This window comes from Nothobranchius furzeri, chromosome 6 (assembly GCF_043380555.1).
Source record: "Nothobranchius furzeri strain GRZ-AD chromosome 6, NfurGRZ-RIMD1, whole genome shotgun sequence".
Classification (NCBI taxonomy): Eukaryota; Metazoa; Chordata; class Actinopteri; order Cyprinodontiformes; family Nothobranchiidae; genus Nothobranchius; species Nothobranchius furzeri.
The window spans coordinates 70,620,731-70,645,996 of NC_091746.1; the positions used below are offsets into that span (position 1 = coordinate 70,620,731).

Here is a 25,266-nt window from a genome sequence, read left to right on the forward strand (position 1 = left end):
GAGCATCAAGTAATCATCCTGAAATTAACTAATTTCATTAGAAAATGAATATTTTCAGGAAAGGAACTTGAGCCGTTTATCCCTAATGGATTGTGGGTAACAGCCTTCATCCAAGTCCACATTGATGCAGACTTGGGTTAAGTGTGGATCAAGGGTGCAAAAGAGGTGTGAACAACTTCCGCTTTTGAGAATCGGGACACCCTACGCTCTTGCACCGTCGGTCGGGATCGCACAAGTGTGGAAGTGCGAGTTTTGGGACTGGGCCTTGATCTGGTGATGATTTCTTTGGCTCGGGTCACCAGGAGGTCAACGTAGCTGTTAAATCTCTGCAGGAGGATGTTTATGGATGAAATGTTTGCTGGTAGTCTTCAAACATCAGAATGACTTCCATATTGGACCGGCGTTGGAGTCCTTTAACTGATAAACGTTGCTGTTTTGTTCCTAAGTTCAATAAAGTTTGCTGTGAAATGTTTTTGAGTTTAAAATAAAATGTGTAATTTTCATTAACTTTCCCTCCTAAAATCTTGGCTGAAAACATCATGTGATGTTCTGGTTCCTTCCCGGTAAAGTTACATGTTGGCATTCCTGATTCCAGCCGGGAAACGTTCCGGTCCGGTCGAGCATTTAAACTCGGACCGGGATAAAGAAGTCTCTAACATTTCCTCTAGCCTGTTAAACTGGTTCAGGATCAGCTGTCTGAAGGTCTAAACCAGGTTTTCTGACCTTTGACCTTTACCAGAATGATCAGCAGCAAAAGTTTCTTCTCCGAGGATCCTGCTGATGTTAACACACGCCTGGATGCTCCGGAGCAGCTCCTATAACCAGCTCCGAGTTTCAGTCATTCTGTGTTTTAATGATAAAGAACCAGACGGTGACCAGATGGTTTTATTGTTTCCAAACATGAATTTACTGCAGTTTACAGTAACATCAGGTTTCTGGTTAACGGTCCTAATCTATGGCGCAGTATGGGGGCCAAAATTAAGACTACTGACCAGCAGCAGGAGGCTATATAAATTATGAAGCAAACTACCGATCTGATTAATGATAAGCTAGCGCAGGTAACTGAGAGGCTGGCGCTGCTTACTGAGAAATAGCACCTTTACCGGCGTTACTACCAGATACGCTAGGGACTAGCAGCCCTCGGCTGGTCATTGACTGGTTCACACATTCCCTCTGCTGTCTATTAGCATGGATAGGCTAGCGTTAGCCTGGACGGGCTGGTGTTAGCATTGGAGAAGCTAGCTATTAGCATGCCTAGGCTGGCCACTAGCTGGATTTCCTACCCCCTTGATGGACCATTAGCATGGATAGGCTGGCGTTAGCATCGGAGAGGCTAGCCATTAGCGTGCCTAGGCTGGCCACTAGCTGGATTTCCTACCCCCTTGATGGACCATTAGCATGGATAGGCTGGCGTTAGCATTGGAGAGGCTAGCCATTAGCGTGCCTGGGCTGGCCACTAGCTGACTAGTGACTCTCCGAGACATGCTAATGGCTAGCCTCTCCAATGCTAACACCAGCCCATCCAGGCTAACGCTAGCCTATCCATGCTAATAGACAGCAGAGGGAGTGTGTGAACCAGTCAATAACCAGCCGAGGGCTGCTAGTCCCTAGCGTATCTAGTAGTAACGCCGGTAAAGGTGCTATTTCTACCTATAGAACTACCGACCTATCTCTCTCCTCCCTTTTCTGTCCAAAATCATTGAAAGGGTGGCTTTCAAGCAGATAACAGAATACCTCTCACAAAACTGTCTGCTTGACCCTTACCAATCTGGGTTCAAAAAGGGCCACTCCACTGAAACTGCTCTGTTAGCAGTGACTGAATCCTTAAAAGAAGCTAGAGCGACTGCCAAATCCTCAGCGCTTATCCTGCTCGACTTATCGGCTGCATTTGACACTGTCAACCATGGCTTCCTTTTGTCAGCACTCTCTACCATGGGCATCACAGAGAAAGCACACGCCTGGTTTGAATCTTACCTCACAGGATGATCATTCAGCGTATCTTGGCTTGGACAGTCCTCTACCGTGCACCACCTTGCCACAGGAGTCCCCCAGGGCTCTGTACTAGGACCTCTTCTCTTTGCCATATACACCACCTCACTGGGTGAGATCATTCGATCACATGGCTTCTCCTACCACTGCTATGCAGATGACACCCAGCTCTATCTGTCATTTCCACCGGACGACCACACTATCTCAGCACGAATATCAAACTGTCTCTCTGACATCTCAAAATGGATGAAATCCCACCATCTCCAACTCAACCTCTCTAAAACTGAACTACTTGTCATCCCAGCAAAACCATCCATTCAGCACAATATCTCAATCCAGAATGACTTTCTATCTCTGGCTCCTTCAAAGGCAGTTCGAAATCTGGGTGTTGTGATTGATGAACACCTGGCCTTTAAAGATCATGTTGCCTCTGTTGCCCGTTCATGCCGCTTTGCGCTGTATAACATACGTAAGATCAGACCATACCTAACACAACATGCCACCCAGCTCCTGGTGCAATCTACTGTCATCTCCCGCCTCGATTACTGCAATGCCCTTCTAACTGGTCTTCCAGGCTGTACTGTGAAACCTCTTCAAATGGTCCAGAACGCAGCGGCGCGTGCGGTCTTCAATCAGCCTAAAAGAGCACACGTCACCCCTCTGTTCATTGAGCTCCACTGGCTACCGCTAGCAGCACGCATCAAATTCAAATTGCTAACACTAGCATACAAAGTCCGAGACGGTACGGCTCCCATCTACCTGAATCCTCTTGCAAAGGCTTACGTCTCAGCCCGGCCGCTCCGGTCATCACAGGATTGTCGGCTAGCAGTGCCTACACCACGCTCAGGACAATCCAGACTTTTCTCATGCATCGTTCCACAAATGTGGAATGACCTTCCTAACACTACCAGAACTGCGGCTTCCTTTTCTATTTTCAAGAAACTCCTGAAGACCCTGCTCTTCAGAGAGCATCTTCTTAACTAGCACCTTGTCTGCACCTGTCCCCCCTCTCTACTGTCCACTCCTTGTTCCCTCCTCTCCATGACTGATGTCAATTTGTTGTTGTTGTTGTTAGCCTCAAGGGCAAAATGCCGATTATCACTTGTAAGTCGCTTTGGACAAAAGCGTCTGCTAAATACATAAACATAAACATATTTCTCAGTAAGCAGCGCCATCCTCTCAGTTACCGGCGCCAGCTTATCATTAATCAGACCAGTAGTTTGCTTCGGAGTTTATATAGCCTCCTGCTGCTGGGCAGCAGTCTTAATTTTGGCCCCCATACCGTGCCATAGTAACCAGCCAGATGTGACCCGTTTTACAGGAACCGGGCTCCCTGAGGAACTGGAAACATCTGGATGCTGTTTCATTAACTCTTGCTGTAACAAACTCCTCTCTTCATCCTGACGCAGTACACAAACTGGATCCACGCCCGTAGTCTGTCCTCCCAGTCCTCGCACCAGTTCTGGCTCCTCTCCAGGTTCTGGTACCGAGTGGGCAGCGACTCCAAAGCCAGCACCGCCTCAGGGGGGTCAAAGGGCAGCCCCGCCTTCTCCACCGCCTCTTGGAACTTGGCTGGAGACGCTGTAGCGACGTAACACCTGAAACCAGAGTCATAAAAAAACAACGGCTCAGGTAAGAAAAGGCTCACAGGTAATATCACCTTACAGGTGTGTCTCTGTTCCCACAATGCATTTGGAGGAGTGGTTTCCACAGAGAACACAGGGTTAGACACTGAAGTTCAGACAGAAGAAGTCAGATGTTTGGTTCAGAGAGAAAGTTTAAAACGCAGGAAGAGAAACAAATCTCGTGAACGCACCGTCGCTAACGGCAACAACAACTCCATGTGGAAAATTTTCCTTCCAGAATCAGAAATTTCAGGATCATCTGAAAGGAGGGAATGTTGTTTTCCCTTCCCTCTGGTTCTTTGAGATTATTTGCCATCAGGAATCAGTATTGGCCCTAAAACCCAAGCTCTCATTAGTTTTACACGAGGTTTGGATTTTATTAATCATTTCAATCAATTCCACATTTATTGGGAATTGGAAAATCCAGGTTCATCAAACCAAAGCCAGAGTAGAAGCTCTGCTGCTGCTGCGCTGAAATGCCCACTCTTCTGATTCACAGCGGGAAGACCCTTAGCTCAAAGAGCTCTCGGTTTTAGTTAGCGTTGCCATAGTGAGTTCAGTCCAGCTCCAGATCAGCTGTTCACTAATTGGGCCAATCATAATGAATATCGACTGATTCGGATCACCGGGCGAGTTTTTGGTGCTCCTCTAGTTTTATGTTCACGTGTCTTTCTGAAGGTCATACAAGCGTTTGTCTTTGATGACGTTGACAAAATGTTATTTCTGAGGGATTTATTTCTCAGTCGTTTCATATTTTTATTGTTGAGGTGCTCTCACAATGAGGCGGTGATGGTTAGTGCGCCGCGACAGCAGGCACGCCAACCATCCTGCTGTTTTTGCAGCAACAATAACTCAGTCCACCCACGAAACCCAGACATGGGGTGTGTGTGTGTGTGTGTTGAACCTGTTTATTCCAGCGGTGTGAGGATGATGGTACTGGTGCCACACGGCCACAGCTGTATGAGGACACATAACATACTGGTTCTCCTCCCAGCACCTCCTCATGGTCTCCAGGATCTCTTCGTCACCCACGGTCCCAGTCAGCAGAACCTCTGACAGCTACAGGGGAAACGGAGATGAGAACCCGACTGATGGGTTCTGAGGTTGACAGACAGATTCAGAGACTGGTACCAGCCTGCGGTGGTTCTCCAACAGACTGTGTCGATGTGAACGCTGGAACTCCTCCATGATTTTCTTCACTGAGGATCCATCGCTGTCCAGCAGCAGCCAGAAGATCCGCTCTATGTTGTACGGGTCCTACAGAACACAAACAGATGTTCTGAGAGGAAAATCACACGGACCCAATGGTCTTCCTCTCGGCAGGTCAGGGAGTCTACAGACACACCTGGATGTCGATGGCAGGAGCCAGAGTCTGTGTGACGTCCGACGTCATGGAAAAGTCACCTTTGGTTACCGTCCGGTGCACAATGTCGTTAGCGTTCACCATGGCAACCAGCTTCAGAGGCAAACCCATCAGCTTCAACATGTAGGCAGCTGGATCAAAGAATACCAGATGCATGTTGGTGAAGAAAGGATACAAGTAGCCAGGGTGCATGATCAATCGGGTCACAGTGACAGGACACACACACACACACTGTCACAGACGCATGACATTCTGTCTCAATCTGTCCCCCTGCTGATATTCTGCATTCCCTATTCTGCGCTTCAGGCTGTGTGTGTGTGTGTGTGTATGCATGTGGGGGTCTTGTTCTGTGTGAGAATGAAGCAGTACAAGTGATAATGCTGCAGGATTTCATAACTGTATCTTCTCAGCAGCAGCACTGCAGGTGCTCTCCATGTCCAACATGTGTGTAAGCCAGGTCCTTAGTCAACTTAAAGTTGCGCACATTTTTCTACCAAGTTTTCTTTCATTAATCCCAAAGTTTGCGAGGAAAGTAGCTTACGCAGTTTTCCGACCCCGTTTTGTGCGTAAGCAAGCTTGATGAATGAGGCCCCTGCTGATTGAACTAAAGCCTCTCCAGAACCAATATTTGGCACCCCTGCTGAGAGGTTTAGATCCTGGATTCAGCCTTTCAATGCATGTGTGGAGTTAACGTGTTCTTCTCATGCATGTGTGGAGTTAGCGTGTTCCCCTCATGCATGTGTGGAGTGAGCGTGTTCTCCTCATGCATGTGTGGAGTTAGCCTGTTCTTCTCATGCATGTCTGGAGTTAGCATGTTCTCCTCATGCATGTGTGGAGTTAGCCTGTCCTCCTCATGCATGTGTGGAGTTAGCATGTTCTCCTCATGCATGTGTGGAGTTAGCCTGTTCTCATGCATGTGTGGGGTTAGCGTGTTCTCCTCATGCATGTGTGGAGTTAGCATGTTCTCCTCATGCATGTGTGGAGTTAGTCTGTTCTCCTCATGCATGTGTGGAGTTAGCGTGTTCTCCTCATGCATGTGTGGAGTTAGCCTGTTCTCCTCATACATGTGTGGAGTTAGTGTGTTCTCCTAATGAGTGTGGAGTTAGCCTGTTCTCCTCATGCATGTGTGGAGTTAGCATGTTTTCCTAATGAGTGTGGTGTTAGCCTGTTCTCCTCATGCATGTGTGGAGTTAGCGTGTTCTCCACATGCATGTGTGGAGTTAGTCTGTTCTTCTCATGCATGTGTGTAGATAGCATGTTCTCCTCATGCATGTGTGGAGTTAGCGTGTTCTTCTCATGCATGTGTGTAGATAGCATGTTCTCCTCATGCATGCGTGGAGTTAGCACATTCTCCTCATGCATGTGTGGAGTTAGCGTGTTCTCCTCAAGCATGTGTGGAGTTAGCATGTTCTCCTCATGCATGTGTGGAGTTAGTCTGTTCTTCTCATGCATGTGTGGAGATAGCGTGTTCTCCTCATGCATGTGTGGAGTTAGTGTTCTCCTCATGCATGTGTGGAGTTAGTGTTCTCCTCATGCATGTGTGGAGTTAGTGTTCTCCTCATGCATGTGTGGAGATAGTGTTCTCCTCATGCATGTAAGGAGTTAGTGTTCTCCTCATGCATGTGTGGAGTTAGTCTGTTCTCTTCATGCATGTGTGGAGTTAGCGTGTTCTCCTCATAAGAGTGGAGTTAGCTTCTTCTCCTCATGCATGTGTGGAGTTAGCGTGTTCTCCTCATGCATGTGTGGAGTTAAACTGTTCTCCTCATGCATGTGTGGAGTTAGCCTGTTCTCCTCATGCATGTGTGGAGTTAGCGTGTTCTCCTCATGCATGTGTGGAGTTAAACTGTTCTCCTCATGCATGTGTGGAGTTAGCCTGTTCTCCTCATGCATGTGTGGAGTTAGCGTGTTCTCCTCATGCATGTGTGGAGTTAGTCTGTTCTCCTCATGCATGTGTGGAGTTAGCTTGTTCTCCTCATGCATGTGTGGAGTTAGTCTGTTCTCCTCATGCATGAGTGGAGTTAGCCTGTTCTCCTCATGCATGTGTGGAGTTAGCTTGTTCTCCTCATGCATGTGTGGAGTTAGTCTGTTCTCCTCATGCATGAGTGGAGTTAGCCTGTTCTCCTCATGCATGTGTGGAGTTAGTCTGTTCTCCTCATGCATGAGTGGAGTTAGTCTGTTCTCCTCATGCATGTGTGGAGTTAGCTTGTTCTCCTCATGCATGTGTGGAGTTAGCGTGTTCTCCTCATGCATGTGTGGAGTTAAACTGTTCTCCTCATGCATGTGTGGAGTTAGCCTGTTCTCCTCATGCATGTGTGGAGTTAGCGTGTTCTCCTCATGCATGTGTGGAGTTAGTCTGTTCTCCTCATGCATGTGTTGAGTTAGCGTGTTCTCCTCATGCATGTGTGGAGTTAGTCTGTTCTCCTCATGCATGAGTGGAGTTAGCCTGTTCTCCTCATGCATGTGTGGAGTTAGCCTGTTCTCCTCATCCACGTGTGGAGTTAGCATGTTCTCCTCATGCATGTGTGGAGTTAGTCTGTTCTCCTCATGCATGTGTGGAGTTAACCTGTTCTCCTCATGCATGTGTGGAGTTAGTCTGTTCTCCTCATGCATGTGTGGAGTTGGCGTGTTCTCCTCATGCATGTGTGGAGTTAGCGTGTTCTCCTCATGCATGTGTGGAGTTAGCGTGTTCTCCTCATTCACGTGTGGAGTTAGCGTGTTCTCCTCATGCATGTGTGGAGTTAGAGTGTTCTCCTCATGCATGTGTGGAGTTAGCATGTTCTCCTCATAAATGTGTGGAGTTAGCCTGTTCTCATCATGCATGTGTGGAGTCAGCGTGTTCTCCTCATGCATGTGTGGAGTTAGTCTGTTCTCCTCATGCATGTGTGGAGTCAGCGTGTTCTCCTCATGCATGTGTGGAGTTAGCCTGTTCTCCTCATGCATGTGTGAAGTTAGCGTGTTCTCCTCATGCATGTGTGGAGTTAGTCTGTTCTTCTCATGCATGTGTGGAGATAACGTGTTCTCCTCATGCATGTGTGGAGTTATCATGTTCTCCTCATGCATGTGTGGAGTTAGCATGTTCTCCTCAAGCATGTGTGGAGTTAGCATGTTCTCCTCATGCATGTGTGGGGTTAGTGTGTTCTCCTCATGCATGTGTGGAGTTAGCATGTTCTCCTCATGCATGTGTGGAGTTATTGTGTTCTCCTCATGCATGTGAGAAGTTAGCATGTTTACCTCAAGCAAGTGTGAAGTAAACATGCTCTCCTCATGCATGTGTGGAGTTATTGTTCTCCTCATGCATGTGTGGAGTTAGCCTGTTCTCCTCATGCATGTATGGAGTTGGCATGTTTTCCTCATGCATGTGTGGGGGTTAGCGTGTTCTCCTCATGCATGTGTGGAGTTAGTCTGTTCTCCTCATGCATGTGTGGAGTTAACCTGTTCTCCTCATGCATGTGTGGAGTTAGTCTGTTCTCCTCATGCATGTGTGGAGTTGGCGTGTTCTCCTCATGCATGTGTGGAGTTAACGTGTTCTCCTCATGCATGTGTGGAGTTAGCGTGTTCTCCTCATGCATGTGTGGAGTTAGCGTGTTCTCCTCATGCATGTGTGGAGTTAGAGTGTTCTCCTCATGCATGTGTGGAGTTAGCATGTTCTCCTCATAAATGTGTGGAGTTAGCCTGTTCTCCTCATGCATGTGTGGAGTCAGCGTGTTCTCCTCATGCATGTGTGGAGTTAGTCTGTTCTCCTCATGCATGTGTGGAGTCAGCGTGTTCTCCTCATGCATGTGTGGAGTTAGCCTGTTCTCCTCATGCATGTGTGAAGTTAGCGTGTTCTCCTCATGCATGTGTGGAGTTAGTCTGTTCTTCTCATGCATGTGTGGAGATAACGTGTTCTCCTCATGCATGTGTGGAGTTATCATGTTCTCCTCATGCATGTGTGGAGTTAGCATGTTCTCCTCAAGCATGTGTGGAGTTAGCATGTTCTCCTCATGCATGTGTGGGGTTAGTGTGTTCTCCTCATGCATGTGTGGAGTTAGCATGTTCTCCTCATGCATGTGTGGAGTTATTGTGTTCTCCTCATGCATGTGAGAAGTTAGCATGTTTACCTAAAGCAAGTGTGGAGTAAACATGCTCTCCTCATGCATGTGTGGAGTTATTGTTCTCCTCATGCATGTGTGGAATTAGCCTGTTCTCCTCATGCATGTATAGAGTTGGCATGTTTTCCTCATGCATGTGTGGGGGTTAGCGTGTTCTCCTCATGCATGTGTGGAGTTAGCGTGTTCTCCTCATGCATGTGTGGTATAAATGTGTTCTCCTCATGCATGTGTGGAGTAAACATGTTCTCCCCACTCATGTGTGGAGTTAGCATGTTCTCCTCATGCATGCGTTGAGTAAGCTTGTTCTCCTCATGCATGTGTGGAATTAGCGTGTTCTCCTCATGCACGTGTGGTGATAGCATGTTCTCCCCATGCACTTGTGGAGATGGCATGTTTTTCCCATGCACGTGTGGAGTTAGCATGTTCCCCTAATGCATGTGTGGAGTTAGAGTTCTCTCCTAATGCATGTGGGGAGTTAGCGTGTTCTCCCCATGCAGGTGTGGAGATGGCATGTTCTTCCCATGCACGTGTGGAGTTACCATGTTCTCCTAATGCATGTGTGGGGTTAGCGTGCTCTCCTCATGCATGTGGTGAGTTAGCGTATTCTTCTCATGCACGTGTGGAGATAGCATGTTCTGCACATGTACGCGTGGAGATAGCATGTTCTCCCCGTGCATGTGTGGAGTTAGCGTGTTCTTCTCATGCATGTGTGGAGCTAGCATGTTCTTCTCATGCATGTGTGAAGTTAGCATGATCTCCTCATGCTTGAGTGTTTTTTTTTTGTGGTTTCCTCCCATGGACCAAAACATTCTTGTCACCTTAACTGGAGACTATAAATCGTCCCTAGCTGTGACTGGTTGTTTGTCTCTGTTTGTCCCTGTGTTGGAATGGAGACCTGTCCTTTGGCTCCCTGCAACACTACTGAGTATGAAGGTCTTTATAAAATAAATGAAGAGCAGATGAATAGGTGACTTACCAGTGATAATTTGGATTTTCACTCGTGGAGGTGAATTTTAAAACAAATAACATGAACAGGCAGGAAAACCCAGCCATCCCAGATTAGTGCTGGAACAGAACCACCTGAACCCACCTGTGATGTTTCCTGCCCCTCCGGTTGGAACCACCACCTCAAACTCTGGTAGCTCCAGCCCCCTCTCCACGCCGCTGAGCTGCATGTAGGCATAGACGAAATGGGCGATTTGCACCATGACTCTGGACCAGTTGACCGAGTTGAGGCTCATGAGGCCATGTGACGTCACCAGTTTCTGATCCGCAAACAGACGACGAAGGGGCTGGTCAATGTTGTCGGAGCTGCCGTCGGCTGTAGAAACAGGAAACAAGAAGTGAGCCTGGTTTCAGACGAGCTTCTTCAGACCTGGAATCTCCTAAAACATTCCGACCAACTTTATTTATGGAGCCACACAACAATCCATCCATATTCTTCCGCTTATCCGGAGCCGGGTCGCGGCGGCAGCAGCCTCAGTAGGGAGGTCCAGACTTCCCTCTCCCCAGTCACTTGGGCCAGCTCCTCCGGGGCAATCCCAAGGTGTTCCCTGGCCAGCTGAAAGACATAGTCCCTCCAGCGTGTCCTGGGTCTCCCTTTAGGTCTCCTCCCGGTTTTTCAATAGAAAAGACGATGTTTTTTAGAGGCGAGCAGCTCTGAGGCGTATTGTGTTGCATCGCTCGTGAGCGGCCCAAACGGCTCCGAATGAAGACAACTGGACTTCTTTTGTTTCTTGAAGACAATTTGCTTCTCATACGAGGAGCTTTGTCAATTCTGACTGAAGAGTCGTGAGCGGCCGAGCCATCTGGAGGCGTGGCCGAGCCGTCTGGAGGCGTGGCTGAGACTCTGCATCAGTGCAGCCATGTGACATGGTATGGGCAACGTCACAGCGTGCCTCTAAAGCCTAATTTATACTTCGTCTGCGTCTGGACAGACACACATGCCACGCCATTATCCATCCTTTCGAGGGCTCTCCAGCAGGCTTGCAAGGACGCACGGAGTCGAGCTCTCTTTTCTAAACATCCGTCCAACGAGATGGAGAATGCAAGCTTGTGATTGGTCAGGACGCTAATGTCATCGACAGCGGTGCCATTGTGCCACCAAAAAGAAAGAGAGCCAAGGATATCTAGCAGCAGACATGGAGCAGATTGAAGAATACTTTGTGGAAAAACTCTCAAAACATAAATGTTTATGCACCCGTGACTGGAGGAGGGAAAAGACATGTAGCAAACCTTTTATTCGCAGACGAAAATGACGGGAAACGTGGATTTAGAGGTGGCGCGTGCATGGAGGGGTGGAGGAGGATGAGGGACACATTAAAGTCTCTTAAACAAAAAATACACAATATAAACACACTAGTTAATGCACTATCTGGGACCGGATACCACAGAACAGCGCTACGCCCTCTGCTGTCCTGGAGGGGAAGTGCTTTGCAACACTCACCAGGAGACGGAGAAGTCCGAGAGCAAAATGTCTCTGGAGCCGACGGAGAAATGTAAATTAAGCTTTAGCCAACTGATGGCTGATAAAAAAATCAATGTAGAGCAGAGTTTTACCTGACGAAGACACAATATTGATGGTTTTAAGCTGAACTTATACATTTTAAATAAGATGCACATGTCTGCAGCACTATCAGACACTCGTTTATAAGGTGATCTGGGGGTGACTTGCTCTTTAAACAGAAAAAATTCAAACTACATTACATTGTTGGTCCTCTAACGTTTTAGATCCAACACTAAAGCAAAGATTTAGGTGAATATTAATAATCTGTTCCTGTTAAAGTTCCCACAAGCAGCTGAAAGAGGTCAGAAAACTCCACTGACCTGCTACCAAATCACACAGAAACATTCATCAGGTCCAAGCAGACACTCTGCAGGACCACATGTGGTCCCAGAGCCATAGATTGCAGACCTCTGATTTACAGCTTCTACCTGCAAACACATGGATGTTGTCCTCCAGGCAGGTAGTCATGTGTTTCTCCTGAACCGGAGTGACGCGTCCTCGAGGAAAGACAACCAGGACATCCAACTCTGAGAGACCTTTAGCACAGTGGATGGCCGAGCCGCCGGTGTCACCAGACGTTCCTGAGAGGATCAGATCCCTAAAGACCTTTACAGACATTGGATCTGCCCTAAAGAAACATCATGATCTGCCAGGAATGGATGTCCCAGTCTCTTACCAACTAGAACAATGGCCCTGCGGTTCTCCTTCTGTAGGAAGTAGTTAATGAAGTGAACGGTGCAGGTCATAGCCAGGTCCTTAAAGGCCAAAGTGTCTCCATGGAAGAGCTCCAGGATGGAGAGACCGTCTTTGAGACGTGCTATACGGACCACCTCAGGTACGGAGAAACCTGCCAGGGCGTCAGAGACCAACACTACACACAAAACAGGAAATGGTGTCATTAACAGGGAGTGGTTACTGTTGGATTAACAGATTAACTACCAGTTACTAAAATCCTCTGGAGACCAGACACAGTTACAAACGCTCTCTAGTAGCTGCAGATTTAAGCTCCGCCCCCTCAATCCCCGGTACCATGTGTTGCATCCTGTTGATTCAGGCGATTCCTACCTTAAAACAGGCCTTTCCAAACGTTCCAAGATGATGACCAAATGAGTTAAATTCAGAATCTTTGCAGGCCACAAAATGGGATTTTTAAAAAAAATGCAAAAATATTTTTTTAAGGTGATTTTTTTATTTGTGCTGTTCTAAAATGGGCCTACTAGTAGGAATCTGGTCATTAGAAGAGTTTATCTACAGCTGTAGCCTGCTGAAGAAACAAAAGTCCAACTTTCCACAAACACAGTTGGGGGCGGCACAAAACCACTCCAAGGGTCAGAAATGGTCCCTGGGCCACGCTTCGAACATCTCTGCCAGAAAACGTCAGTTTCTGACATGTTTAGCTTCAGTTAGATATTAGCTACTGATGCTCACGCAGTAACCACGCAGCAAGAGCCTAGGCTTTGTTTTTAAGTTATTTATTATTTAATTTACCAAATAATAATAATTATTATCATTACTATTATCATACTTTTGTGGATTATTTCCTCTCAGTCAGCATCAGTCCAAATAAAACTATTTGTCTGCAGTTTTCTGTCTTTTCTCACGTTTCCTGGTTGTGGATGGAGCTGTTGAAAATATCTTCATGGACATTTTATCATTCCAGATTGGGAAAAGTTTAAAGAGTCCATTGATTATTTAGATGATTTAACAAATGTAGTGTGTTCATATGCTGCGTCCCAGTAATAGAGTTAAGTGTTGTCTGTCCAGCAGCGCCATCTGCTGTGATTTATCCCATTCGTGACTTCATGTTGGAAAAATGATAGACTGATGGATGGATGGATGGATGGACAGATGAATGATAGATGGTTGGATAGATTGTTGATAAATTATGGACGAATTGATGATGGATGGATAGATGATGGATGGATGGTGGCTGGTGGCTGGATGGATAATGGATGCTTGACGGATAGATGATGGATGGATGACATAGATGGATGGATAGATGATGGGTGGATGGATGGACAGATGGATGGATGGATTATGGATAAATTATGGATGGTGGATGGATGACGGATGGATGATGGATGGATGTATGGTTGATAGATGGATGGATGGATGGATGGATGGATGGATGGCGGATGGATGATTGATAGATAGATGGATGGATGGATGGACGGATGGATGGATTATGGATGAATTATGGATGGTGGATGAATGACGGATGAATAGATGATGGGTGGATGGATGGACGGATGGATGGATGTATGGTTGATGGATAGATGGATGGATGGATGGCGGATGGATGATTGATAGATAGATGGATGGATGGATGGATGGACGGATGGATGGATGGATGGTTGATGGATGGATGGATGGATGGTGGATGGATGATTGATAGATAGATGGATGGATTGACAGATGGATGGATGGATGGATGGTGGATAAATAATGGATGGTGGATGGATGATGGATAGATAGATTTATGATGGATGGATGGATGGATAATGGATGGTTGATGGATGGATGCATGGATGGATGGACAGATGAATGATGGAAGGTTGGATAGATTATTGATAAATTATGGACGGATTGATGATGGATGGATAGATGATGGATGGATGGTGGATGGTGGCTGGAAGGATAATGGATGCTTGATGGATGGATGGATGGATGGATGGATGACATAGATGGATGGATAGATGATGGGTGGATGGATGGAAGGATGGATGGATGTATGGTTGATGGATAGATGGATGGATGGATGGATAGATGATGGATGGATGACATAGATGGATGGATGGATGGATGGATGGACAGACGGATGGATTATGGATAAATTATGGATGGTGGATGGATGATGGATGGATGTATGGTTGATGGATAGATGGATGGATGGCAGATGGATGATTGATAGATAGATGGATGGATGGACGGACGGATGTATTATGGATAAATTATGGATGGTGGATGGATGACGGATGAATAGATGATGGGTGGATGGATGGACGGATGGATGATGGATGGATGTATGGTTGATGGATGGATGGATGGATGGCAGATGGATGGATGGCGGATGGATGATTGATAGATGGATGGATGGCGGATTGATAGATGGATGGATGGATGGATGGATGGATGGATGGATTGTGGATAAATAATGGATGGCGGATGGATGATTGATAGATGGATGGATGGATGGATGGATGGATTGTGGATAAATAATGGATGGTGGATGGATGACGGATGGATAGATTTATGATGGATGGATGGTTGATGGATAGATGGATGGATGGTAGCGCAACTCAGGGTTTCGAATGACCACAGTCACCAATTCTGAATTGTGTGTACTGAAACTCTAATTTCCCTCTGGGATTAATAAAGTATCTTTGATTTGATTGATTTGATTGATGGATGTTGGGTGGATGGATAGATGGATGGATGGATGGATGGATGGATGGATGGATGGATGGATGGATGGATGATGGATGGTGGATGGTGGATGGTCATTTAAAGGTTTAGATCTAATGCAGACACTAGTAACGGTTACCACTGAAGCATTATGTGTATTGCGAATCTTAGCTCCAGTAGTTCAGTTCAGTTCATTTATTTATGAAGCACTTTAAAACACCCAGCACAGGAACAAAGTGCTGTACAGAAAATACATTAAAACAATAGAATAAACAGAAAGCAGCAAAGAGAAATAAATAAAACACAGGAGACATAAAATTAAAACAGCCCAATAATAAGAATAAAAACTACATAAAAACAGCATTGAAACACACAAAAACAGCTAAAATAAGGCACAAAAAATAGTAACCAACATCTCACATGGTGTCAAAAGCAAGGGTAAAGAGGTGTGTTTTCAAGAGTGACTTAAAAACAGGTAAGGAACTGGCCTGTCTTATCTCTAAAGGAAGCTCATTCCACAGTTTAGGAGCTGCTACAGCAAAGGCGCGATATCCTCTAAGTTTACGCCCAGTCCTGGGTACGTTCAGGAGCAGCTGATCAGCTGACCTGAGAGCGCGGGAGGGTGTGTAAGGCTGTAACAGGACAGAGAGATAAGAAGGTGCAAGGCCATGGAGACATTTAAAAGCAAACAAAAGAATTTTAAAATGAATCCTAAAAGAAATGGGCAGCCAGTGAAGTGAAGCTAAAACAGGGGAAATGTGCTCAAACTTTGGAGTGCCAGTTAAAAGACGGGCTGCGGCATTTTGCACCCTCTGTAGATGACTAATATAAGGTGCACTGACCCCAATATGCATTACAGTAATCCAGCCAAGTGGTAACAAAGGCGTGGATCACTGTCTCGAAGTGCTGCCGTGAAAGAATTGGCTTTATTTTCGCCAGCTGCCTGAGGTGAAAGAAGCTAGATTTTACCACCGCCCTAATCTGATAATCAAACATCAGATCACAGTCCACTTTGACCCCCAGGTTTGTGACAGTTGGCTTAACAAACTGGGCCAGGGAATCAACATACACATTGGGGGTCTCAGTAGGACTACCAAAATTCATCACCTCGGTCTTTTTATCATTGAATTTTAAAAAGTTAATAGATATCCAAGCCTTTATGTCCTCAAGACACTGAAGTAATGGCTGTATGCGGTATCCGCCTTTTTTCTGAAGAGGGACATAGATCTGACAGTCGTCAGCATACAAGTGGAAAGCAGAAAGAAGTTGTCAGGTTTCTGATTCTGGTTTAATTTCTTAATAACCTTTTTAATTAATTTTTTTTGTAGCTGAGAAGCTGAAGGCCTCACCCTGAAGGTCTTCTCTGGGGATCAGCTGATCTGGAACAAAGAGAGCGGATACTTCCACTACCAGCTGGGTGTAGGACAGCTCCCTCCAGCTCTGCAGCGTCTCAGGACTTAGCTGGGGCAGGGTCTCCGGCATAAACATCCCTCCATCTGGAGCGTAGCCTGAGAACAGAACATCCCTGAAGTCCCATCCTCTCACTCCACCACGAGTACTGCAGAACCGCATCCTGGAGGCCTACAAACCCAGAATCAGACACTCAGATTTGCTGCACAGGAAGGACTCCTGAGCTGATTCACAGAGTCAGTTGCTTCTGACTGATTTTCACTGCATTTTCCTAACTTAATAGTTTAAGATCATTAATAAACGTAATGGCGTTTTTTATTGTTAAACAAACTGTGCAGAATAAATAGGAATTTTCTGTAAGAATAAGAATAATCCTAAATTTTTTTAAGTACAGTTGCCAAACTTACACAGAATCATAGCTCTGAACCATCTACTGCCTTAGCCTGGTCGTCAACCCTGCCTTAGAGTCCTTCTTCACCCATATCAATTTTGAAAAATGCAACATTAGTAGGCGTTGCCTGGTGGACCGTGAGGGCGGAGCCGCGGCAGTGACGGAGACGATGGCTGATGAGGCAATGCTAGCTCTTTTCACTCTGAGCTGTCATTTCAAGTGGAGGACTTTTCTCCCCCTTCTTACCCAGACAATGAAGAAAGGGACCAAGTCTATTTGGAGGAGACAAGCGGACCTGAGTCTTATTGTTTTGAGCTTGTGAGTTGCCTGAAACCACCAGAACCGACCCAAATGAACCAGCTCTGAATGGTAGGTAGCCATTAGCCATAGCATTAGATTAGCTGCAGGGTTCAGCTCCACGGCCCTAAAGAGCTGTTATCTAGCATGCTTTAGAGGTTTATCTGCTTCAACACACCTGGTTTTAATCAGCAGAAAATTGCTGAGCTGCTGAACAGCTAATCTAACCTAACCTGTTAAAGCAGGAAAGCCACTGAAACGTGGTGGATAGCAGCTCTCTAGGACACGGCCACCTACCCTTAGCTAAAGTTACTGTCTGCTGCAGAGAAAAGCCAGTTAGAAATAAAAATACCCCAGGAGAAAATGATTCTGTAATGTGTTCATTTATGTTCCACAATAACAAGCATCCCATTAAAATTGCCCTGAGTTCATTATTTATTCACGAATACCAGCTGTTCTCTTGGTCATACGTGATTCTCTGGTGTCTTCTTCTTCTCCGGTGGATCAGGCAGGCTACACACCCACAATGCGTATTGCTGCCACAGCTGCACGAACAAACAACCAAAAGACGTCACAGCCTCTCATATACCCCAGCCTCATGCAGAAAGCTTAACAAAGCCCACACCCTATGCTGGTCCTCCAATCACAGCAAGGTCTGCTAGCCCCCAACCTCCAAAAATAGGTCCCCCTCACACAATCAAACAGTCCACACTGCAGAAGAACGTGACACACAGTCTCAAGCTCCCCACAATCACACTTCCCGTCCCAGTGCTTCCCCACTAAAAACAGCCCGCCTCGAAGTCCACAAGACCCCACCTCAGCCGAATCAGGACCACTGAGTCCCTCCTCCCAAAAGCAAGGACCGGCCCACGTCCACCACCAACCAATGCAACCCATAAAACCCCCTACCCACCACTCCACCCATCCCAAGAGGCCTGTCACAACTTCATAGCCTCCCTGCCTATCACGGAACAAAATTCAGGGGAGCCCATGTCAACGTCCAGTCCCACAGCACGTCAAGGCTGCCCTGGCCACAGAATCCACCCGTTTGTTGCCCACCACCTCCACAGGAGCAGGAACCCAAACAAAACAAACCTCACAGCCTCAAGCCTGCAGCTCATGCACAAAGACCCTGGCAGAAGTCACAAGATCCCATCTAGAACTAGAACCCGTCCCAGACAGAGCCTCCAATGCAGCCACTGAGTCAGAGCAGACAACAGCATGCTCCGGGATATGCTCCTCCACCCAATGCAAGGCACACATGATAGCCACCAACTCAGCTGTAAAAACAAAGCAACGGTCCCGGATCCAACATCCATAACTGAAGTTCAGTTGTGGGCCACCAAACCCACTGCCACTTATCCACTGTCAGGATCCTTAGAACCGTCCATATGCAGCTGCAAATAACAGCCCCACTCCAACCCCAAGAAATCCTGGAAATCACCAGCCACTCCACCACCATGGCCACACCTCAAAAAGGTAAAATCCACAGGCCAGACCAGGTGTGAACAGACGGGCCAACCGAGGTAACCCAAGGTGTCTGCCTTTTCCCTAAACTGGTCAGAAAATCCACCCCACCCTTCAAACTCCCAATGTAGGTCGAATAGGCCTGATGTAGGGGAAGCCCCACCAACCTGAAGGGCAGCAACTGGGGTTGACCAAAACGCCGTCATACCCTCAAAGCTACCTCCTGCAAGACATCCAAGCTTTTCAGGGTAGTAGGGGCAGCCGATCCATACCGGAAACACCCATAATCCAGGGCCGACACAATCACACCCCTATACACCATCAGCAAGGTCCACCGGCTTGCCCCCCAATTAGAGCCGGCCAAGCACAGCATCACATTCAGAATACAACCACACCTGGCCTCCAGGCTCCGAACATGAACACCTCAGGTCAGCCGTTCATCCACCCACAAGCCCAGGTACTTGTAAGAGGGCACGCGCTCCAGCTGCAGCGTACCCAACTGCAAACCCACCGTCGGGACGTTCAGCTTACAACCAAAAACCATAAACTTGGTTGGGGACAACTAAAAGCCCCAACACCTCGACCAGACCACCATACCTTCCAAGCTGTCCTGCACCCTACAGAACAGAAACGGAAGGTTCCGGCCCCACTTCCAAAACGCCCCATCAGCAAATAAGTGCCTCCCCACATCACCACTCAAAGAGTCGAACAAGCCATTGACCATGACATTAAAAAGCACCGGGCTAACCAAGCTCCCCTGTGGAACCCTGTTGTCCAACCCCACAGAGAACGACAACACAGAACCCACCCTAACCTGGATCGTCCTGTCCCGCAAGAAATCCCAGATCCAGCGCAACATCCTCCCACGAACCCCAGACAAATACAGGGAAATCAAAAATCTGTCCTTCCACAGCATATCAAAGACATTTTCAATGTCTAGGAACACCACCAAGACCCTCCTTACAGACACTGGCCACATGGCAAAACCTTTGGCACCAAAAACACCGCACCGGGGCCTTCTCAAAAGCCTTGACAGAATAACTAAAAAAAACCAACATAACACGATCAGCCAACACCAACCCGCCAAACATTATCAGCAAGGGAGTCAACCCACTAGCATTATAGCCTAATCGCCACACGGCCGCAACAGTGCCTCCTCTCGGATTGTGCAACAACTCCGTCCCGGAGACTTCTTTCAGTACATTGTAAATTGTCCCCCCCAACTCCAACTTTGACACTCGGCACAGAAACGACAACTGCCACATCCAAAAACTGTTCAAACCAAAGCACCTTATCCTGCTGCTCCACCAAAAAACAGACAACACACCACCAGGCAGGACTGTGGCATTCACAACATCCCCAACCGTGTCCTGCAGTTCCCTAGACACTCGAAGAGGACTGGAGGAAGAGAAACCTCTACCGCTTGACGCCCGCAAGTGAACGACCAGGCCAGACGCACCAACGCCACCAGTCGTCTGCTGCTTAGCAGAGCCATCCGCTGCAACATCAACTGGCGACAAGTCACCACGGTCTCTCTTCGTGGCACCCCAGCTCTCCACCTGCATTGTGGAACAGGCTCCTCCACCAGACTTCCGCCCCTTACCCACTGAGAGAGATTAAACGGGAGCATAGTTGGAAGACCGTAGTACAGGACCTATATAGGCTGTTGGCTGATTCCTCAAATGCCCCTCCTGGCCAAGTCAAACCGACAAAACGTTCTCACAGCTGCCCGACACCAGATCCTCTAGCATCCATGACATGAATGACCACTTATAGACTCCAAGGCAGAGAGGAAAATTATCTCTGCCTGCCCCAAACAAAGCCATGTTTATCCCTTATCTGACGCCAAGACAGCCTCTCAAGGCTGCTCAACACTCCCCCACAAAAGGAGAAATGCTGACAGATGCTGTGTCCCGACCTTACCCCCCGGCCTTCAGATTCTGACTTCTGCTGAGGTCAGCGACCTGCGGGAAACTCAATGTGCTCTCTGTTCCTTATCTCTCCCTCCCACCTGTTGGTCTGCAGCTGGTTGATGCGCCGTACTGGCAGCTCCCATTGGAGGCTTCAGGATCCCGCCCATCCCCGCCTCCCCATCGGACTCTGATGTTTGTATTTGTGCTGTTTGTGCTTCTATGTTGAGGAGTTTTTTTGTATAATAGAGTTACTCCCCGCTGGGTCTAACTCTGCTATGCCTTTTTTTTTACCTTACCCCCAATTGTCCTCATGTAACACCCTTTTCATCTATCTATTAAGGTAGCGCGACTCATGTTGCAAATGACCGCAGTCACCAATTCTTGTCATGTGTCTTACCCATGTATGTCTGATCTCTGAATTGTGTGTACTGAAACTCAATTTCATTTCTCTGTATGTCCTGCACATGTGGTAGAAATGACAATAAAAACGACTTTGACTTTGATTCAACCTCAGAAGTAAAGTCAAGGGAATGGCATCTGCTAAACAAACAGGAAACACACTGATTCGTTCTTCTTCTAGTAGCTCTTCTCTGGTGTCAGCAGCTAGTTCTCTTGTGCTGTCATCAGGCTCTTCCAGAAGAAATTGCTTTGAAGGATTCCTACCTCCTCTAAACAGTTATTGATATTTGTTTTATGAAATAAATCTCAATTTTCATTTCCTGTTTTTGTTCATATCCATAAATATATAAACACACACTTGAATTTAAAATGAGCGCTTAACAGTGAGGTGCTAGTTTAATTAATCACATTAGAGCTAGTTAAATGTGCAACAAAGTAATTTACAGATAAATTAGACTAAGATACACAGCATATGGTGTATCGTTAAGAGTATCTGAACTCCACAATGTCCATTTTTGTTTAATCCATATTTTATTTTAACATTAGTTTCTTTTCTGTATTTAAATTTAAATTCTATGTCACAATCATCTGCTCAAAGCACCTCAAAGAGCAATGCTCAGTTCCACCAATTGGCCAAAAATTCTCCAGTTCTCCCTAGCAACAAAACATGACAGGCTGTTTAGCTGCAGTTCAGGGGCACTTTTCCCTGTGCCCCAGGGTTGATATTAGTGAGTTTGTTGGAGGAAATTTGCCTTTTTGTAAGAGACAGCTGGTGAACTGATGTGTAAATAATTCAAATTGCACATAGGTGCACACAATTAAGAAAAATATGGATACATGTAAAGTAAATATAAGAACATAATATTTGTAATTTTTAGATTATAGTCTTGCCTTCACATCAGGAAGGGGGCACCAAAAAATGGGGTGGATGGTGTTCTAGTGCCCCCTATGGACAAGCCACCACAACTACATAAATACTACAAGCCTACTGGTTGTGCAGCACCAGGCTAAAGACTAAAGGTGACAGATCATCGGCTGCTGTGGCCCCAAGACTCTGGACCTCTCTCCAACTGAGCCTGAGATCAATGAACTCAGTGGACTCCTTTAAACTCACCTGTTCAGGCTTTAGTGGGACCTTCATCACCCTCTCTTTGTTCTGCTCTTTTACCGCTCTGCCATTCCCGGGATCCACTGATCACCTCTTCTATTTTCATCTTCCTTCCTTCCTTCCTTCCTTCCTTCCTTCCTTCCTTCCTTCCTTCCGTCCGTCCGTCCGTCCTTCCATCATCCATCCATCCATCCATCCATCCATCCATCCATTATTTCATTTTCATCCGCTTATGCGGAGTCGGGTCGTGGGGACAGTAGCCGCGAGAGGCCCAGACTTCCCTCTCCCCAGCCACTTGGGCCAGCTCCTCCGGGGGAATCCCAAGGCGTTACCTGTGTCGCGTGCACGTCCCATTTACCGGTTCCGTTAGAACTTATGAGACGGTGCATCCATCAGGGTTCTAGGGGATGTCGGCGAGTTTTATCGTATCAGACCCGGGTTTGGACCACCTAATTAGAATCGTGTCTTTTATTTTAAAGGTGAAATGACTTGCACGAATAGTAATCCCCAGAGTAGTTCACTTCTTTTAAACTCGTTACCTTTTGGTTAAGATACTAGAGAAGTCTGGAGGCAAGCCAAGCCTCTCAGCAATTTTTTGGATTATCTGGATTAATTGCGCCTCTAACAGCTTATGTGGGAGGTTGGTAACTATAAAATGATTTATGCTAGTTGATCAGGCTAACATAAGTTTATCAATTTACTTAATTAATCCAACCCCTCCAGCTGGTAGAGACTTTTTCAACCTGCAATCAGAGCCAAAAATAACCTCTAATATTCTGGTTTTATCGCCCTTAAGACAACTCGTTACTCGCAAGGAGGGGGGAGTTAAACTCCCCTTATCTTAAGGTTTCTTTATATTATTTTATTATAAACTGTAAAGTAAGTCCTGATAATTCAGAGACCTATGATCGACATGCTTACCTCTGTGCAATTATGGCCAGGGCTCCAAACGTGAAGCTTTAGAGAAAACCTGAAAGAATCAGGATTATGTTTCTTTTTCAAAAAAGGTTTATTACAAAATCAAAAATACAAAAATGGGTAAATAAAAAACAACTGCTATCCCCCACGGAGGGATTAGTTCAAAATGATTAAATAAGAGTTAGTTTACACTAGCTCCTGTCTTCTGAGAATCTTCCGTCCAGTCTCCTTCCAACAGCTTGTCTAAGCTCTGCTTCTCTCCAAAAAACTGCCTGTCATCCCCCATCCAGCAGGACGGGGGATGACCCCTCCAAATCTGCTCTGTCTCTTCTTGTCGCCTGCCCCAGCTCTCTCTCTCAATGTCCATCTGCTGTTCAGAGCTGTTCTTATATACCCTTCCTGGACCAGCTTAAGGTCATGGGGTCATTTACCAGATACACACTTTGTAGCTCAACACAAAACATTTGGTGTCATTTTCACTACATGCAGCATTCTTCTTAACACAGGTCATTACATCATCTTTTGCAGTATTCTTCAGTTTCTCTCCAATGTTCCTGAGAGGGCTTCTGGATCTGATGGGCTTGTCTTCACTCTGTTCTCCTCCAATCCCATCTTTCCAAGCCAGGGGTGGATCCAGGGGTGGGGCCAGCCAACCTGACCTTTTGCCCAGTTCTGTCCTCTTGTCCCTGTGACCCTTGTGTGACCCTTGTTTCTGACCACAGTTCTTTGACCTGCAGCCCAGCTCCTGTCGACTGGCTGATTTTGCTCGCACAAGCCAGTCCAGTGTGGCTCACCTTTTGACCCCGTACTTGCCACTGTCTTTGGCATGTGGGGACTCGCAACATCCCCCATGCGAGAAAAATCTAGCCAGGGGACTGCAGCAGCCTTCTTTGGGGTGGGGCTGCCTCCTCCTCTGGATCAACTTCATCTCCAGTCTCAGACCCAGAGTCTGACAGCTCAGAGTCCAGATACACACCATCATCATCATCACTCACTTCAGTCTCTGAAGAACCAGATGTTTGTTCATGAGGGTTCAGATCTAGGTTCCTGCTTCTCCACCAGTTTCAGCTGCCATCTGGTTAGCTGAGCTGCTGGTTGGAACATCTCAGTCTCCTCCTTCAAGCAGAGACTCTCTCCCTCCAGACTGAAGACATATTTTACTGCAGAGCTTGAAATATTCTCCTCACACACCTGAACAGCAACAAGCTAACTCTGCTAGCAGCTGCTGGTGGGAAGCTTACGCTAAAAACTATAAAGTGTGGCAAGGTGGATAAATGAGGGCCCGGGCGGGATTCGATACCGAGACCTTCGGGGTGGGAGTCATACGCTCTAACCACTCAGCCAAAGTGACATCCCCTTAGCCAAATGGCCAGGACGCATTATCAATGGAGACATCGTGACAGAACGCTCACACTGTCACACCTTCCCCCTTCTTTCCACAAGCACGTCCTTGTGCTCCCGTTCAGGGTGCCACAAACTTCACATCCACGGACCTACTTGACAGTACTACATGGATCCTGCCAACAACACCAAATGTGGCAAGGTTAAAAATGCTTACGCCTTATTAGTGTAGCTGTCTGTCAGGTCAGAATCATATGGAGCTGTTAGTTCAGGACTCTCCCTTCTCAACAGAACTAGTAGGGGGAGGGGTGATGTCACCACATCCTGCTTGTCTGTTGTTACTCAGCTGACTGAGTGCTTTTTCTCTGTTCAGCTGTCTCTTCTCATATCTGCAGGCTGCCGAGAGCGGAAGCTAGGTGCTTGTCTCAAGCAGATCCTCTAAAAACAAAGTTTAATTGGAGCAGAGTTCCAATGCTCCCAGTTATAAGTCCGTCCTCCTTTACAGGCGGCACGGTTTCTCTCCTCACGGAGCCCCGACACAGAGGTTCACACATTATACATGTTCCCGGCTTCCAGCCTCCCCATTGCGCGTAACGATACACATTTGCAGATTCTATGAAGCCCGGAAACATAGCCACTTTACAATCGTTAACAAAATCCCCCTTCGTTAACAGAATGAGGCCCGGAGTACCTAGGATCTTACAAGTAATTTCTTCGCTAGATTTTGGCCCAGCCATGACGTTTAATCGCATCTCACTTGTGCCTCAGCACCCGGACAGCGCCCTGCCGCAGCTCCATACTAGCTTTTCCAGCCTCATTCTGAAAGCTCTGGTTACAGGATACTGAAAGATCTATCTGCCATGGCTGGTTGAAAGTTTCTCTTTTTTTATTATTTATTTTATTTTTATTCGTTTTCACGTCTTATTCTTTATTCTTACTCTTTATTCCTTTTTATTTTTTTTCTAGCTTTTATCCTTGGCTATTCTTACGTCGGAAAGCCGTGATTTCTTTATACCTCTTTGAGTTAATCGTCCGTTCTCCCA

At 46.7% G+C, this 25,266-nt stretch overlaps 1 protein-coding gene across 1 annotated transcript in view; it reads right to left on the bottom strand.

The window, feature by feature from the left end:
- Positions 1-868: 868 nt before the first annotated feature.
- Positions 869-25,266, bottom strand: part of thnsl2 (threonine synthase-like 2) — a 29,218-nt gene continuing 4,820 nt past the window's right edge. The window contains exons 2-9 of the mRNA XM_015943356.3: positions 16,329-16,560; positions 12,251-12,445; positions 12,003-12,155; positions 10,159-10,389; positions 4,960-5,108; positions 4,746-4,871; positions 4,519-4,673; positions 869-3,587 (exon numbers count right to left, since the gene is read on the bottom strand). Coding sequence (XP_015798842.3) covers positions 3,356-3,587; positions 4,519-4,673; positions 4,746-4,871; positions 4,960-5,108; positions 10,159-10,389; positions 12,003-12,155; positions 12,251-12,445; positions 16,329-16,551 — 1,464 coding nt within the window. The 5' untranslated portion in view covers positions 16,552-16,560 and the 3' untranslated portion in view covers positions 869-3,355. The remainder of the gene's footprint in view (positions 3,588-4,518; positions 4,674-4,745; positions 4,872-4,959; positions 5,109-10,158; positions 10,390-12,002; positions 12,156-12,250; positions 12,446-16,328; positions 16,561-25,266) is intronic.